The 19,458-nt window shown below is 39.7% G+C and overlaps 1 protein-coding gene across 5 annotated transcripts in view; it reads right to left on the bottom strand.

The window, feature by feature from the left end:
• The window catches only part of ppp1r12a (protein phosphatase 1, regulatory subunit 12A), a 60,747-nt gene extending 43,413 nt beyond the window's left edge, over positions 1-17,334 (bottom strand). For 3 of the 5 annotated variants that reach the window (XM_041977220.1, XM_041977221.1, XM_041977223.1), the window contains exon 1: positions 16,979-17,334. In XM_041977220.1, the coding sequence (XP_041833154.1) occupies positions 16,979-17,215 (237 nt within the window). In that variant the 5' untranslated portion in view covers positions 17,216-17,334. The remainder of the gene's footprint in view (positions 1-16,978) is intronic. The other 2 variants (XM_041977222.1, XM_041977224.1) reach the window with 2 other exon arrangements.
• Positions 17,335-19,458: the final 2,124 nt, after the last annotated feature.

Below are 19,458 nucleotides of genomic sequence, written 5' to 3'. Positions count from 1 at the left end.
ATGTTCAGCTCAACAACATTCTTATGTTCTTATGTTAAAAATCGACTATAATACTTACAGGTAAATGTTTTCTGGTCATAAAGGAGAACATGAAAAACATCAACTTTATTCTGTCTGGCCTACAGAAAGACTGAAGGGACAAAACACACTGCTTTGCTGCAAGAAATTTTGATAACAATGTCACATAGCAGTGGTTCTCAAACTGGGGGGCAGGGCAACATGACGGGGAGGCGGAAATACAGTTGTTGTTATAAACAAACCACACCAAACGTTGGCAAAAACTTTTAAAAAACACGAGGAATCTGCAGCAGGAAGCCAGAAAGCTGCCGCAGTAACAGACGTCTTAGAATTTATTGTCCAGGACTAACAGCCCGGTTCTTTGTAGAAAACATTCCCGTACGTCCAGTTTCAGAAAATTTAAAAAAGAAATTCTTTGATCCAAGTTTATTTACTCGATACTTAAAACAGTTCTGTGGCCATCATGGATTTCATCTGTTAATAAAACATGAATTAAATGAATAAATATTAAGACTGTCAGAAATAAGGAGTTAATGGCAGAAACTAATTTATGTAATTGCGTTCATTTTTTAACTAGAATTAACGCTCCCTTACACTTTTCCTGGTGAGAGGCTTAAACACTTTCATTTAAAGAAAAAAAACAAACAAACAAAAAAAAAAAAAAACTGTTTCCTGTACTAACATGCTCCTCCTCCTCCTCCGACCAGCTGATCAGCTTCTCTGCTGTTAGCACCGTCTTTCTGGTTGTGCTTCTTTCTTATTCATTCGAGGAGGAAACTAGCGGTTTCTGGTTGATCTTATATTTAACCCAAAGTATTGTTATTGGACGCACTAGCAATAGCAAAACTTTATCAGCCTCATGTCCATCAGATCCACGCCGCCGTCAGGTCAAGCTGAAGAATGATAAAGAATTTATAGACCAACTGTAAAAAGTAGTTCCAGGGTGATGTTCGGCACAGTGTAAAAAGTAGTTCCAGGGTGATGTTCGGCACAGTGTAAAAAGTAGTTCCAGGGTGATGTTCATCACGGTGTAAAAAGTAGTTCCAGGGTGATGTTCATCACGGTGTAAAAAGTAGTTCCAGGGTGATGTTCAGCACGGTGTAAAAAGTAGTTCCAGGGTGGTGTTCGGCATGGTGTAAAAAGTAGTTCCAGGGTGATGTTCGGCACGGTGTAAAAAGTAGTTCCAGGGTGATGTTCGGCACGGTGTAAAACGCAGTTCCAGGGTGGTGTTCGGCATGGTGTAAAAAGTAGTTCCAGGGTGGTGTTCGGCATGGTGTAAAAAGTAGTTCCAGGGTGATGTTCGGCATGGTGTAAAAAGTAGTTCCAGGGTGGTGTTCGGCATGGTGTAAAAAGTAGTTCCAGGGTGATGTTCAGCATGGTGTAAAAAGTAGTTCCAGGGTGATGTTCAGCATGGTGTAAAAAGTAGTTCCAGGGTGATGTTCAGCATGGTGTAAAAAGTAGTTCCAGGGTGATGTTCAGCATGGTGTAAAAAGTAGTTCCAGGGTGGTGTTCAGCATGGTGTAAAAAGTAGTTCCAGGGTGATGTTCAGCACGGTGTAAAAAGTAGTTCCAGGGTGGTGTTCAGCATGGTGTAAAAAGTAGTTCCAGGGTGGTGTTCAGCATGGTGTAAAAAGTAGCTCCAGGGTGATGTTCAGCATGGTGTAAAAAGTAGTTCCAGGGTGGTGTTCAGCATGGTGTAAAAAGTAGTTCCAGGGTGGTGTTCAGCATGGTGTAAAAAGTAGTTCCAGGGTGATGTTCAGCATGGTGTAAAAAGTAGTTCCAGGGTGGTGTTCAGCATGGTGTAAAAAGTAGTTCCAGGGTGATGTTCAGCATGGTGAAAAAAGTAGTTCCAGGGTGATGTTCAGCACGGTGTAAAATGTAGTTCCAGGGTGATGTTCAGCACAGTGAAAAAAGTAGTTCCAGGGTGATGTTCAGCATGGTGTAAAAAGTAGTTCCAGGGTGATGTTCAGCATGGTGAAAAAAGTAGTTCCAGGGTGATGTTCAGCATGGTGAAAAAAGTAGTTCCAGGGTGATGTTCAGCATGGTGTAAAAAGTAGTTCCAGGTGATGTTCAGCATGGTGTAAAAAGTAGTTCCAGGGTGGTGTTCAGCATGGTGTAAAAAGTAGTTCCAGGGTGATGTTCGGCATGGTGTAAAAAGTAGTTCCAGGGTGGTGTTCAGCATGGTGTAAAAAGTAGTTCCAGGGTGATGTTCAGCATGGTGTAAAAAGTAGTTCCAGGGTGATGTTCAGCATGGTGTTGCATCTCTTCTTCTAACATGTCTGGAAACGTCTGGGAAGTGAGGAGACCAGTTGCTTGTTTCAGGGTGACCTGTGTTCACAGACAGTGGTTTCTGGAAGTCTTCCTGAGCCCATGTAGTGGTTTCCAGTAGAGGATCATGTCTGCTTTTAATGCAGAAGATCACCAGCATCCAGCTTTACCTTTATCCTTGTCCCATGCACAGAGATTTCTCCCGAATCTTATGATATTATACACACGGGATCACCAACTCCTGTCCTCGACCAGTGTCCTGTGGGTATTGAATGTTACCCTACTGCAACACCTTATCAAAATAAAATGGATCGGCAACAGCTTGTTGTCAAGTTCTGCACAAGTCTGTTAATAACCGAATCATTTGATTGAGCTGTGTTGCTGCAGGATACCGGCCATCGGACCGGAGTTGGTAATCCTTGGTATAGACTGTAGATGGTAGGATCTTCAAAGTCTTCACAATTTTATTTTGAACATTTGCCTAAAATTGTTTCATAATTTTTAGACAGTTTGTCTCAGATTGGTGAAGCTCTGTCCATCTTTCCATCTGAGAGACTCTGCCTCTCTGAAATGCTCCTTTTATACCAGTCATGTTACTGACCTGTTGCCAGGTAACCTGGTTAGTTGTCAAATGCTCCTCCAGGTGTTTCTGGTTTGTACCAGCTACTTTTCCAGCCTTTTGTTGCTCCTGTTCCAACTTTTTCCAGACATGTTGCTGCATCAGATTCAAAATGAATATTTTCCATGAAATTGAAGAAAATGTCTCAGTTCCGACTTTAATGGAACTGGGTTTGTACAACAGCAGCTTATTTTAAATGATTATACTAATAAGAGAGATGTGAAAAAAATGAGAACCACAAGACAACCGCCACAAAAATGTAACCCCCCCCAACGGATTAATAAAGTATTTGTCATTACATCTGAAGTCCTCTAACAATCTTGAAGAATGTGACACATGAAGGGGGGAGTGTTACTTCAGGAAAACAAACTATTCAGAACACATGACTGCATTTACTCATTTTCCCATCCCTCAAGATTTTCTGCCAAACCTCTTCAGTGTTCTTGGTTAATCTTGGTAACATGTGGGAAGATGCTGGTGTTATTCCTGGTGAGATGAATGTTGGCCAAATGCAACTTTATTTATAACGCACTTAAAAAACACCAGGTAGACAAAACAAAGTCCCACAATGTGCACAAAACATCCGATTTAAAATAAATAGCATACAAGGCCAAAACATTCTAGACAGGATAGCTACAACATCATGTATGGTTTCTGGTGCATTACATGCACAAAAGAAAATAAATTCAAGAGTAAAAGAGGGCTTGTTGACATTCAAAGTGAGTGGTCAGCTCATCTACAATAAATGTTAACATAGGATTAGTTTTCTACTTGGGCCTGAGATTAAAGATCAGTTTTCTCCCTTATAAAGGAGCGACATGGACAACAAAGTAGCTTCTGCTGGAGCTCAGAAGTGCCCCCGCCTCCCCAGTAGTACAACTTCTCTCCAGTAAGAAGCAAGGCACTGGACTAACATACCAGTGAAGAAATTCCCAGATAAGTAATACTCCTAGCCTTGGGGCTTCAGGCATCAGTGCTCTGGCCACTCCTCATGGGCTACGTCATTGGCTCAGAGGCACACAGCCACTTCCACAAAAGGAATTCCTTCTTACTGCCTGCATGCTCGTATGAGTGCATTACAGGTCTACATTCGCACGAGTGCGCTTGTGTGTGTCAGACAGACCACAGCAGAGTGTGAACATTAAAAATGAAACTGAAAACACAACATTGAGACGTGTGAGACAGACTAAAGCATGACCGTTCCTTTGGTAAAGTGGCATGCATCTGCTTTTTGTTTTTTGTTTTGGACAAAGAGATCACATCTCCTGTGCAGTTTGGCTGCGCCTGTAAGGCCAGGGGGCATGGGAGGGGGTGGGCTGAAGTGCTGCAGAGCAACCAGCTGGGTCCTTCAACAGATGAGCTCTTTTTGGAGCTGTAGACAGACAACACACACACACACGTGTGCACACAGAACCTTCAGCGCTGCAGCTACCGAGTACAACCATATATGGCACTGGGATTCCCATGGAAAAAAAAAAATCAGGATTGTGGAAGAGGGGAAAAAATGCCAGCAAGATTGGGACCATGTTTCATTTGGTCTTTTTGCTCAGCACCAAAACAATGAACCCATTTGAGCCAAGTGAGACGTCCAAAGGCAAGAGGACAGAGTAGACAGAGGAGTCCGACTACGCCTAATATTTCACACAATAGATGCCTTATGTGAATGCTACTGAAGTCAAGACAGTTCAGTCAGCAGTCACTGACACCCCATCTTCCATGGCCAGCGTCATTCCTCACACCAATAACGTCCATTTAACCCACGAGGCCACATGAAGAGATGGATGAGGTAACAGCTGACCTGTGTCAGTATACATGTGGGTCATCAGTAAGGTAAAATAACGCGTGTATACAGCCAAATCTGAAATGAGCCTAACCCTTGAAACTCAACACTACTCTTAGCTTTTTTGTCCCACCTGTTTTTGTTCTTTTTTAAAACTTGTTTTAGGTTTGTTCTGGGTCGGAGCAGACTTTACTGTGAGACGCTTCCCTGGTAAGCAGTGAGTAACCACCACACAGCTCTGCTAGTTCCAGCAGAGTCCTGTGTCTGCTGGGTAACCTGAAGGGAGTTAACCCTGAAGCTAGCTGCTGCTTCATCCAGGAGTAAGCACCTCGCCTCCGCCTTCTGACCTCAGTTTGGGGAGGAAGCAGGAAAATTTAACAGCTGTTTCTGTTGGAGCAGCACAGTTACTAAACCATCACAGAAACAGCTCCGGAGCAAAAGGACCAGACGGAAAGATGAGTAAATATAACTGGTTCAGCTGAAACCGAACACTCCTGTGGGCGTGGTGTGTCGTTCACCTGGCATAGCAGCCGCCCATAAACTCAGCCAGCCAGATCCATCCTGCTGGAACACACATGTAAAACATCTCACACATGCATCACAATTTCCATTTGGAGATAAAGTATTTTTCATTTCATTCATGCCGTCATCACTAATTGACTAATCAATTTTAAGTGGCCTCAATAGTTGACTTGATAAACCACCTAAAATGCACATCCCAACATAAACCTTTAAAACACTAAGTCGCTTTGTCGCATTTTTGGTCCGCCTGTTTTTTTATTCATTTATTTTTATGTAAGAATGCATGTAGAAGCTCATGCAGATATTATTTCCAGGACGGCCGCAGCTGTCAGATTGGGAGGTAAAATGATGTAAAATGAATGTATGAATAGATTTAGCAGCATAAAGGTCGACCAGAAGAAGAAAGCAGAATTTATTACTAACAGAACTTTGTAGAAATAACACACAGATCAACAGTGACCAAACCTTTTCTCATCTCATCGTTCTCTCAAGTCTTGGCTTTCAGGAGAAAAAATATTGTTATTGAAACAAACACACAACAGAAACTATTTCCATGTTTCTACTTTTTCCTCATTTCCAGTTATTCCTGCTACTATTTATTCTCACAAAACCAAAAGTTACATAAAAAAAGACAGATTTAGGAAAAGAAAAATCAAAAGTACACGAGGATACTCTGAAGTCTTTTTTTAAAGTTGGTAAAATGTAGACTTTACACATCTCGAGCTGACAAACTGGCCAACAAGAATTTCACACACTGCATGGAAAAGTGTGTTTGCCTGGTTTTAGTCGGTGCAGACAGCTGTGTGGATAAATACGTGTGTGTGCATGTGTCTGTCATGTTGGTGTCGGGTAGAAGCAGAAGGAGGGAGCAAGCTCACTAGTGGAGCCTCACAGAGGAAATGAGAAAAATAAACAGCCACTTCCTGTTCCTCTCTGGCCTGAAATCTCCCAACGCACAGACCTCTCCCACCATGACCACCTTCGAAAGGCACACAACATAAAGTCATTTATTTTTCATGTCCTTTAAAACATGCATCACATACAGACGACCATGCAGAGACAGTTTTACATGCTGCCAGCTGATGTGGAAAACAAACTTTTAGGTCCAGGTATTTCAGGTATTAAGTTCAGGTATCATTGAACGCCAGCTTTGATGATGAAAATATATGGACTATAACGGACATGAATATTTAGCACCTTTGGCCTCACTATAAAAAGGTCATAACTTAAGTGGATTGCATCCTAATTAATTGTTTGTGCTCTCTGCAGAAGCTTTTTGGTTATCAATTATTCATTTTACAACCCATTAACATCTCAGCTTGATTGGACTCTGACCTAAAGTTTACGCTCTATAAAACACAGAAATAAACCAGCCTGACAACAACACAATGACTAAATTTAATCTGTTTTTATTTTAAATTTAGTCTTAATGTTTCAGCATTCTTTGATAAGCAAACCTACTTTACCCTCATTCAGCGAAGCAATATATTCACACCTTTAAAACATTTGGGTTTGTGATTAATAACTTTATAACTGCTTTAACATTAATTTATATATATATATATATATATATATATATATATATATATATATATATATACACACACAACCGTTCAAAAGTTTGGGGTCAGTTTGCCATGGGATTCAATAGGGAAGTGACCCCAAACTTTTGAACAGTAGTGTGTGTGTGTGTGTATGTATATGTATGTATATATATATATATATATATATATATATATATATATATATATATATATATATATATATATATATATATATATATATATACACACACACACACACACACAAACAATATAAAGACAGTAAAGCAGTGTATAGACAGTACTGGTACAAAGCTCCTTGCAAGAAAAGCACCACCTTCATGCGCCAACTCAAGGATTTGGGTCAGCATCTTAGCAAAGTGCAGGGTTCTTCAGTCTCATGGATTCATCGATCAGTGCTAACCGTCATCATCTATGCCAGTCAAGTATAAAGGCGGATTAATAATCTTATAGAGTATGTTCCCACTTATATTGCCAAAACCATCTCAGGAACGGTGGCGTGTAACTGGTAAATCATGACCAGCTGTCCCATGCATACGGACGTTTACAATGCAGGTGTTAAATGTTGTGGAAAGCGGGTTAAGTGTATACGGTAAATCCACAATGCGGGATCCATTATAAAACCATTAAAAAAAGATTGTTATATCACTACTATGTTGCTAAGAGACTTCCTGTCCATCTTTCAACCAATCAAACAGCTTAAATTGACAGTAATGTCCTAAGTTCTACATCATTGTATCTGCAGTCATCTATGGCTGGAACGAAGCAGTGACACCAAGAAGCAGCTGAGTTGGTTTAGTGAGGATAGCAGGTAAACAGGTATTAAATAAATGTAAACAGCAAAAAACACCTGGAGGAAAAAGTGAAAACATGGAAATAGTTTCTGTTGTGTGTTTGTTTCAATGCTGATATTTTTCCTCCTGAAAGCCAAGATGAGATGAGAAAAGGCTGGTCACCGTTGATCTGTGTGTTATTTTGGCAAAAATGGCAAAAAGCAGCTTGGTGTTTGCAGGTTTATATATTAAAGTAGTAAATCCTGAATTTACATCCGTTAGTAGGCTTAGATGCTCCAGCAGCCGAAATAATGGGAGCTAAATTATCCAATTAAAGATGCAATTGAAGAGTCACTTGATTAACGTGTTTATTTTGCCTCTTTGCTTGTTCTGCTCTTTTTGGCAGCGTAAGATACAGCCATTTTGAGAGAAATCTGAAAACTTTAATCTCATCCTTCTGCAGACAAGTGGTCACATGCACTCTTCCTTAATTGTATTCACCACTCTATAAAACAATAAGGGATTCATGGGCCCGGGGTCCAGGTGTTTTCAGTTCAAAAACAGCTAATAAAACACACTCAGCATGAGGCATGTGATTGCTGCCAAGCAAACAACAGTGTGAAGACTTCCAGAAGACCCGGCTTAAGCGCGACCCGGCACTATGTGCCATGGGGTAGGGAGGAAAACCCCCAGCTGAAGTCATCTGACAAACATTTCACAGCAGCTCAGTACGATGCAGAGCTTAAAAAAAAGGCAAAGGCAGTCAGAAAAGTGGTCATTAATATGTTGAGGCGCCTGATAAGATCCTCGACATGTACCCGAACTAGCATGTCATTCATCATTGAAAGAAATGTGTTGTGGTGTATGAGAGGGAGATGAATATTCAAGACCACCAACATCAAAATGCTATGTGCTGGGGCTGGGTGATGAATCTATGTTATGAATTAATTCTAATTGGCTGGTAAAGATGATTTGGTTTTAATGAAAATCTGGATATTTTTCCCTTTACTATACACCTCCCATAGTTAACAGCGGGCTCAGCCCCCTCCCGCTGAACTAAGCTGGACATGGTAGCTGGAGTTTAGAGTTCATTCCCAGAAAGGCACCGTTATCAGTTCTCTGATACTAGTTCGGTTTTGTGAACTCAGACTCACAACAAGCATGACATGCTGCCGAATCAGTTCAAAGTCTGTTTCAACCAACAACGGATTTATTTCAGCACCTCATGCTGGCGAGTGGAAAAATAAAGTGTGGTTAAATGAGCTGAAACTTGTGAAAATCGCTCCATTGTGTGAACATATAGTGTATTTGTAGAAACTGTAGGTTATAATGGAGCCTGGTGACTAAACCATCAACTTTCAGGACCAAATTCCCAAGCAGCTTATGTTTGCTTCTACAGAGTTACGTCTTCCCTCGCTCACAGCGAGATGAACAAGGGTTGTGTCATTACTGTTTGTTTCTATTTTATCTAACCAAATCTTAGCTCGATATTTTTTACCTGAATCACGATATACGATATCTCGATATTTATTTACTTTTTTGTCAAGTAACCGAAGAGACAGTTCTAATTTACAGCCTTCAGTGCTAAATATACTTTAATTAAGGATCAGCAGCACATGTTCATTAAAACAGCTGAAATTAAAGTACCTTTAATTTAAATTAATGCTCCCAAAACAAAATTAAAAAATACTTTTCAATGATCATAACAAAAATACAGCTGTGCAAAATGTGAAAGAAAAAGATGCTTTTAGCTCAAAACAAGCCATCGATATAAACAATATTCCCTCCTTCTACATTGCATCTGATAAAGTTTCGATAGATTTGAAAATCTCGATATATTGTCCAACCCTGTTATTATTGTAATTTTATCTGAAACAGGCTTATTTTAAAAAATGAGACATCGGGTCTTAATGGGATCGCTGGTATAAATAAAGGTTGTACAAAAACAGGACAGCAGCAGCCCACAAACTCCTGCCGAGAAATGATCTTCACCATTTATCCTGTATGATGAGAAAGGCATGTGGTGGATAGAGAGCACTGATGCGGGCGCGTTGCAGGTTGCTGAAGTTATGCTGCCTCTCATACGGAGGGGAAGCCAGACTTTATTCATGTTATTGGGACACTGCTGGATAACCGGCCCAGGAGTGTACATAATAAACGTCACTGTGCCATCAAGATGAGAAAGAAATGCATATTTTAATGTAGAAAATGACACAGTGCTGCTTTAATACAAGGATGCAAAACATTAAGTTTAACCTAGTTTTAATAATAAATTTAAGATGTTAAGGGGGAAAAAATAAATAAAAAACAGTGATTTTATTTCTCAGCCATATCACGCAGCCCTCCTACCTGCAGCAAGGCGCTGCTTGTACCTGCTTTGAGATCAGCTTCTCATTTAATGAGCAGCAGTCCTGCCAGGTTTGAACAGAGAAATGATCACATTTGGCTCGAGGCTTGCATCATCACCCGGCTGAACTTAAGATAAAAACGTTCTGTGCAACATGAAATCCACCAGGTTGTGCCTCTGTAGCTCTGCTGTCTGTTCAGCCCTGCAGCAGCACGAATACTCTCACTGTAATCCTCATTTTCTCAGATCCACTGAGAAGCTCTCTTCCATTTTATCCTAGCAAGGTGTTATCACAGCAGCATGATAAACAGAAAACACAGGATCCATCTTAATTTCAATCAAATTTCACATGCATGTTTCTTATTTTTAGATCCATTTAGGCCCAACAATTTCATGAGACGGTTTGTTTTCTCATCCGGCTCCTAAAACCATTTAATTTAAGTTAAAGTGAAAATGGCTTCTACCAGCCTTCTACCAATAAAGATGTACACACATCTATGGAAAAAAGCAACTTGAAAAGCTTTTCGGTACATTATTTCAACTTTTGATTACTACAGTTACACTTTGAATAAATTTACTTTTTAAATGGCAGACGTGTTATTTTCAGACTGTACAAGAAGAAGAAGAAGAAGAATTTTAAAAAAGAACAAGGAAGTGTCACAATCAGCAGATGACCAGGCTGCTGCAGAACGCTGGCGTGCAAACAGCACAAGGACTTCCTGCTGTTGATTATGGGGTTGATAGAGAGGTGGAATGAAACAGTCAATGAGGCCAGCTTGACAAGGAGACACCTGCCAATTACACACAGGTAAAATATATATGTTGGGCTCCATTTCTAAGATTAACACTGTCAGTCATCAAGCAGGCTGAACTTAGAAGTTTTACAAAAATTCTCTCATGACTGGGGTCAAACATTGCATCTGATGACCTGTCATTCCAGTTGGGAGGGGTTTCTCAGGCTTTGTTTATTCGTGCCTCTACAGGAGAGCTGCACCATAGGTGTGTTAAGGTCGGCCGACACCACAACATCTAGCTTTGTTTCTGCAAGACAGAAAACTGATAAAATAAAGATCCACTGAAAGATTGTACAGTTTTCTGAGAAACTGTTCATACAATGAGAACCAGAGGCTCCATAAAGAAACAAAAATAAAAAGAACAGGTTTAATTAGGTCTAAATATTAGACAAAGCAAAAAGTAAAAATATAAGTGACCCATTTCCATGAAGGAAAGAGGGTTAAGAAGGAGTTTGAGCCAAACAAAGAATAATAAAGCAGACTGTTGAGATTCTAGCCTATGAATTATTAAGCTGCATCTTAATGTATTTGGCAATATGTTAGAAATGCATGACTGGCTTGATCGGTGCTGTAAGATGGCATTAAACCCTGACAAAGAACCTCAAAGCCTTGTGAAACATTTGTGCAAGAACAGCGATCTAAAAACAGACTGAAAATGGAAAGATATTTGGTAGGACTGAGGGCCTGATAAAACCCAAGCACAGGGAGAAATTTACCATTTTAGATTCAGATTTTATAGAAACAATATTTTCAGATCCAAATTTTTTTTAAAAAAAGAAGCAAACCAGCTATCTCTGTAATGGGGAAAAAAGACAAATCTCGTCTCAAAATGAACACAGGGAGACGATTTCAGTAAGATTTAGCTGATTTTGATGAAGACTGAACATTTAAAATGCTCATCTTAGGCTTTTTGTCTCATCCTTAAAAATGTAATCCTGAATTTGGAATTCTATGCAGGCAGATTACTGAGCTGAAGCCCTGACAATTTTCTGGATTAGGCCTCTCTTAAAAAGCCATTATCTTGCATCTCCACGCGGAGCATCTCTGATGCTCGTTTCGGTCCTATCGGCTACCTGTCCACTAGGGATCACATGATTTCTTAAGTTCATAATTAACCGCGGCATTAAGCACCACATTTAAAATCGTAAAGATCCTTCAGTATCGCCACTTTCCTGAAAAGATTATGTCCAAACCATATTGTCAGATCAATGCAGCTTACACACAAAATGAAGACAGTTGCACAAGTTTCCGTCTGTTGCTGCTTGTGTTGCTTCGTCTTCATTCTGTGTGAGTTGTAGAAAAGGCTTTTCACAGGAAAGAACAGCAGAAGAAGAGTTACTCCCTCCAAACAGCCTAAGTCATCCTTGTTGGATTTGTTTGTTGACTGAAAAAAGTGAACCAGGTTTCATTGTGGAAGACAACTCAGCCTGTAAAGTAGCCATAAAAAAGCTGCAGCGAGAGGAGGAAATACACTGAACATGCTTCACCACCTGCAGGATAAATCACCAGCTTTGTACCACAAAGGTAAATGTTCAGTAACTGGGTAAAATCATGTTCATGTTTACCTGATGTAACACTGAAATGAAATGTTATTGTGTCATTTGCAATTTTCTAATTATGCACGACTGACTGGACTTGCAGCCAATGTGATGAGTTAAGTGGCGTTCACTGAACTTCACGTTATATTGATGGAAAAGCCGAAAGTTTCTTTTAACAGAGTTTTTGCTGTTCAGTTATTGACTTGGCATGAGGTTGATGTACCTTTTACTTGTCAGTGTGCAAAGGGTTGTAGAAGAAATGGTATTTAATTTCACATATATAGTCTTGTTTCTAGATTTTTACTATTACTTGTGTGTCAAACAGCAGCTATTCTGCTGAAGTACAGCTGGAAGTCAAAGCTAGCTAGATGTTTTTCCTGTATTTCTAAATTCACTGTTTGGGTTCAAAAGAAATGTTCAAAATTATTTTTTATAAAAGTAGTTTCCAGAAAGATGCTTCCCAAGTCCAGGTAGAGGTCCTGTAGCCTTTTCCATCATTTCTCCGAAAGAAATCCAGAGTAGCAGAGGAGAAATAATTAGAATATTATAAGTTAATTAAACTTAAAGACCTGTAAGAGTGTTCCTGTGATTTTACACATTTATAGTGTTTGGAAAGTAACAATGATTGTCATCACTTCTTTGACAATAATCAGAACAAGAAAATCTATAATGATAACATCCCTACTCTCCTCAGGCAGTGAGACAAAAGGTCTGCTCTGTAAGAGGACGCCACACTGCCTTCATCAGGAGGACAGGGACATGTTTTGTTTCTCTGGCTGGCCAACTGCAGGCCTCAGGCACCACTGAGAATCTGGAAGCTCGGGCTGCAGCGAGAGCCACAGCAATTATGTAATGTGTTAATATGACAGATGCTGGAGTAGATGAAAAGAAACACGGCCGTCTCATCGTCTTCCACCACATGCGCTGCAATCATTCCATTACAGATTTGCAAGGACTCACTCTGTACAGTCTGTGATGCAACTCCCACTCTGTCCATGCAAATCCACCGACACAAGTGACTAGCAACCTTCTAAACGGTTGCCATGGAGACAGTACAAGATAATGTTCATACACTTCAGGGCTAGAATGAGTAAGTAATATCAAGAGAGGCCCAAATCTAGCCCTGCTACTCCTGTGCTAGGTGAAAAGCTCAGGTGTGGAAACCTGTAGCGTGAAGTGACAAGCCCAGCTTCACTCCAGTGATGAGCTCAGCGGGCGACACCGAGCTGGCGCTTGGCATTGTAAAGGAAAAAGGCGGGCTGGACAGCAAGAGAATGACTAGAGGGTAGTAGGGGTTTAGGTGACAGCTGAGGAATGTCTTCTCCGCTCTCTCTTTGCTATGGTTTCCAGCAAGCGTCATGTGAGGAATGCCCAGGCTAGAACTCTACAGGACCTGGAATGCTCCCCTCTGTAATGACTTTAGCTGACGGGATGGGGATCTGGAATCTCCACTCGTACATCCTTTCTACTGCGCACCTGCATCTGAGCAGTCTGTGTTTGGGTGAAACACAACATTGCTTTACATCAAGACAACAACTCGGTGAAAACTCTTTTTTTATGCTACAAAGGTTCAGTGACTCACACACAGGCAACTTCTTGCCTAAGTGATACCAGGCTGAGTACAAAGCAGCGCTACAGACTGTGAGTCATATCCAAACTTAGTATCCTCTCCTGAAACCCAGTTAGGAGAACTTGTGGTGGTGGTATTTATAACTCTGCACCGGTCACCACCAATGGGAGTGATATTGCTGCACCAAGTGAGGAGCGAGCCATCATGTAACAACATGGCACACTTCAAAACAATGGCAGAGGTCAGTCACTTATCTGAATAGTTATTCTTATAATACATTTTAAAAACAGCATGGCAGAGACATTGAGACTGCTGGAAAATGACTGTTTATCTCACCTTTAATCTAAGAAAACAGCACATTCTACAAATCCTTATCACCCTTACTAAACTCCTCTTTAAGTCCCAGAACCAGAGGATTGCATGTTGGCATATATTACACAGACACACACACCAACAGCAGCTTCTTGTCTCCAGAGATGGTTAGATTGGGAGCGCAGCAAATTCTTCCCTCACTCTAGCTCATCCCTGGACATAAGCCCAAAGAAAGGCAACATTTCCCCACAGTGAGTTAGCACAAGAGGGGCTTTGCTGATTCCTGAACAACACCCCCCCCCCCCCCCCCCCAATAAAGTGTATTAATTAGCCCCATTAAAGCATAGAGAAAATAATACGAAGTTATGTCCTATCACAGGAAATCTGGTCTTTAAAAATATAAAATCAATGTTTCTATGTGTATACGGAAAGATAAAAACAGCATGCAGAAAGTAGTGCACATGCCAGCACACGTACCGGCTTACTAAGACTAAACATGTGGACGAGAGCAGTGTGCTGACATCACTGATGACCTACGCCAGCATAAAACATTTAATGGGAATTCTTTTGTTAGACCGTAGATTTGCTTTCAAAGTAGCATAATGAGAAACAACCCTTGACGATGTAAAACTGTGTATGCTCATTTCCACCAGCAATAACCAGAACAGAGCGACCCCACTGCAACATTTCTAGAAACTGTATTAAAGAAAACAAAAATACTTTCATTTACAACATTGACAGTTATTAATGGTGTCAACATAGTCATTTAACCCCAAATCCAATATCTGGAGAAACTATGAGATCCTACCTACTTTCTTTAACTACATCAATAATCTATTTTTTCTTCTGGATCACTAGATATAAACCCCAGATACGCTCAGTTACATTTGAAATAACTGCATACATAAGGTAGTGCTTGATATAATTGACAACAGCTAAAAAAGGGAGCCATTATCAAAGAAAGCTATGGGAGGAAAGTAGCTAAAGATCCCTAAATAAGTGACTGTTTAAGTTTTTCAATAGTCATTCATAATGAGAAGTAGTTGCAGGCTGTGGCCTTCACAGATTTGTTCCTTAGCAGTAGTTGCCTACTTGTTTTTTTTATGTGTTTCCTATCTTACCTACTTAAACAGTCCATGTGCTGTACACACAGGTGACAGACACAAAATAGTGAGGATAATGTGGTCTTTATGGAGTTTCCAGGCAAAGAGTGGGAAAAATAAATGAGGAAAGGAAGAAATGAGTGGGTCAATCTGGATCGAAGGACTGTATTCAATCAAGTATAAAAGTGATTTAAAAGACAGTTAAGTACTAAATACAAGGACAACATGGAAAGTTTGATAAAAGACAAGACTCAGTTCTGATCAATGACAGAGGCGGCCAGAGAAATGGATGTTCTCCACAAGGAAAACATTTAAACGCATATTTCAATCTGATATAACAAACATCTAATTGTACGGTAATTTCTCTTTGATTTTTGCTGTGATACTTAAGTAGTCCTGAGAAATTAGGCACTAGAGAATACAATTTAATCAAATTAAATATAAAGATGTTGTTTCCCATTGCATTAAAGGTAGTATTCATATCATCAAAATGCAACATCAAAAATAGAATTTAACAACTCACCAGATTACCTTTTAACATGAACTACATACGATGAGCTTCATGAAGTTATGGTTGGTTTGTTTTATGGTTTTGCTGCAGGACGTGTATCAAACAACAATACTTTTAGCTTTGTGTTACTAATAAACTAGCGATCGGTTGGATGAAATGGTCAAATGGTCAAAGACAGTCTCAGGCTGTATCAAGCTCGGTCCCCTTTTTTGTCCTTTTCTCGGTCGCTCCTCCAAACCAAGACGCTTGTTCAGGGTTAATTCTCGCCGTCTGAAAACAGGCAACCTCACAAGCTAGTTTTACACGGTTAGCAGGTAAATAGCTAGCTTGGCATGGCTGACATTTAAAAAAAATCCCATGTATTTGTTTTTTAGTCAATACACAACAATGACAGCAAACTTAAAAACAACAAAATAAAAAAAAATCCACGCCAAAGGTTGCCGCTGCCGTCATTTTCCAGGCCAGCTAGAGAATGAATCAACCTAAACTCCAAAACAGCTAGCTAGCGACATTTAGCTTAACATGCTAATTTAGAGTTAGCTTGCCACAATTAATACTTTATTACTATTACAACTAAGGCATTAAACACCAATATCCTCCTGGACGTGAAATATAAATTACACACACGTAAAAGTTGCAGCTGTAACATTGGTTTGTGAAAGAATAACCAACAATTGATAGATAGATTCTGGTTTATCAACAAAACTAATTTTACTGCTAGCCAGGTGGTGGCACGTCCACTGTTCATTTAAACTCTCCTGGAGTTATGCACTTTAAATGACAGCATATGCTCCCAATAAGACTAATTTACAACCCCTCTTCAATTTATTTGTCGCCACCTATTTCACAAACAAGCAGGAACGTCATGCTTGAATGAAACAACATAAAATGACTAAACGTTTTAAATCTGCAATGTAGCCGTACGGTAATTAGACTGCACCCAAAAGCTGGGTATAATGGTTCAGGCTAGTTTATCAAGGCAAAAGTGGAACCACTCCGGAAGGCATTGTGTTAAACTTTCCTGCTTATTGTCAGTTGTACAATGTGTACAGGCTGTACGCGAGATAATCAAGCTCAAACGGAGGCAACTGGCTTCAACCCTGTTCTGCGTCGAAAAGGACGGGAATAGGTAAACAACGGGATGAGAATGGCTACCATTTGACAGGTGTTCCATGACAAGCAGTTGCTAGCAGTAAACTGGGTCTAAGGGTGTTCAGCGTGTACACGGATGACATTACCGCCACAAGCTAGTAAGCACAAACCTGATGGAGAGCGGTGAGACCGTCTACATTGGCGTAGTTGATGTCAGCGCCCCGGTCAAGCATACGGAGCACCTCCTCGGTATCGCCGCTTGAGCAGGCGGCCAGAAACACGGCGCCATCATCGAACTTCACCTTCGTCTTCTTCTTTTTCAGAATAGGAGGCTCCTGGTCCGTTTCCGAACCCAACCATCGTTTTAACTGCTCATTCCTCTTCTGCTTGGCGTCCGCCATCTTCATCCCCCTCCTGTCTCGGGCTTCTTATCTTTCTCCGAGAGAGGATATACTTTATAGTGCCACTATCCCAGAGCGGACTGGGGCGTGGGAAGGGAGGGTTAGAGAGGAGGAGGAACTGAGCGAAAGAGGGCGTCTGGACTTATTGGTAACCTCGCGAGAACTGGAGGCCAGGAGCTGCAGTATAACGTCATCATGGGCAGATAGGCTAGTGAGCAAGGTAATCTACGGTGGCCCAGATGTTCAAAATAAATGAACAAAACTATACGCTCATTTAATTTGGATTTTGCTTGTTTGTTTTGTTTGTCCATTGTTTGCGTCTTACACTTTAAAGCCACTTTTGTTACCACTGACTTTTGCTTTTGATTGGCAAAAGCAAAACAAACAAAATATGTACTTAAAAAGAATAAATCTGCTTGTTCACAAACACAACCGATCATAAAGTTTGAGAACACTTTCCCATTAAATCCAGAGGGAAAGTTTCCAAAACATGTATGACCAGTTGTGTATATTATCACCTTTACATTTGTTCCATTTTATTTTAGCCAGCTCTGCCCAACTCTGTTTTAAACTGTGTAAAATTATGTAAAAATGCTGTTGAGTACATGTCATTATCGATGTGAAAGAGTGTTTATTGAGGGATATAATTAAAATACATACACATTTATGTTTGTTCTAAGGGTAATTGAATATAGTATGAATTGTTTCACAAAATCTTACCACAATATCTGCTTTATTTCTAATGATTTTTCTTAAAATTACAACAAACCAATGAATAAACAAAAGATTTTTCCTACTTGCAAACTCATCCACTACAACCCCAGCAGCAAAAAAGTTGGGGCGCTGTGTAAAATGTAAGTAAAAACAGAATGCAATGATTTACTAAACTTTTTAACCTATGTTTTATTTCCAATAGAATATAAAAACAATATATTATGTGTTGAAACTGAGACATTTTAGCACTTCAAAGAAAAGTTTGAATTTAAAGGAAGCAACTCATAAAAAGTTGGAAAAGGAGCAACAAAAGGCTGAAAAAGTAATTGGTGCAAATCATAAACAACTGGAGGAGCATTTGAAAGTTAGTCAAGTTCACTGGAAACCGGTTAGTAACATGACGATATAAAAGGAGTATTTCATAGGCAGAGACTCTCAAATGTAAAGATGGACAGAGGTTCATCAATCTGAGACATCTGAGTTTTAGAACTGTGGAACAATTTCAAAATATGTTTAAATGTAAAATTGTGAAGACTTTATAGATCCCACCAACTACAGTGTATAATATAATCATAAGATTCAGAGATTCAGGAGGAATCTCTGTATGCATATACAGAGCAATATCTACTTTTAGTGTCTTCAGGTGACACAATTATGCTTGACATTAGGAAACTACAGAAGAAAGGTCAAAACTAAGAAAAAATTGTATCAACTGACAATATTAAATATTCAAGGTCAAGTAGAGTTGTGCCTCTAAATGTTATTATTACAGATTTAATTAAAATATTTTCATTTTCATATATTCAAGTCTGATTCTGATATTTTGTCTCTATTCAGCTCTGACAAATATAAAAATCAAACCATAAGAAAAAGAATACAGTGTTTAAATACTTCATTTTTAATTAATTGTTTCATAAATACTATATTATAATTATTTTAATTTTATAATTAACTTTCATACGGACTCCATTTCAGGAAATGAAAGGATCTTTTCATGCAAACTAAACAAACTTTCATCGTAGCTGTATTTCCCCTTCCCCTTCCTTTCTCCCTCACATGAATGCATCACTGAAATGCTTCTTCTGACAATATTGTGTGCAACACAGTTTAAAAACAAGCCTGCAGCGTTCAGAGAGAAAATAACATTTACACCTGCAATGCTTTGATGGGTAACACTTGACATGCTAGGAATGTTTAGTGGACTCGAACACCAAGGTGGTCCAGCTCAAAGTCGTCAGGTACAAGATGTTTCTTTTTCTTTTTCTTAAAATTTTTTACCACCATGTGTTAGTATTTACAGGTAACCATGCTAACTCAGCGGGGGTGTGGTATTACCTTCTCACCTGCAAGTTTTGGGCATGAAGTATGTAGATACCCTTGTTTTTCCAGTTTAAAGCCATTCAAAAATGACTGTGTTTAACTAGATGCCACCCAAAGACAAAAAAAAAATGTTGTTGCAAAATAATGATCCAAAACATTTAGCACGACTTTATCACATGAACCATCATTCATGTCAATGGCATTAAATGCAAAGT

Source organism: Melanotaenia boesemani, chromosome 23, assembly GCF_017639745.1.
Source record: "Melanotaenia boesemani isolate fMelBoe1 chromosome 23, fMelBoe1.pri, whole genome shotgun sequence".
Lineage (NCBI taxonomy): Eukaryota > Metazoa > Chordata > Actinopteri > Atheriniformes > Melanotaeniidae > Melanotaenia > Melanotaenia boesemani.
The sequence above is the reverse complement of the archived record's forward strand: the minus strand, read 5'-3'. Positions and strand labels throughout refer to the sequence as shown.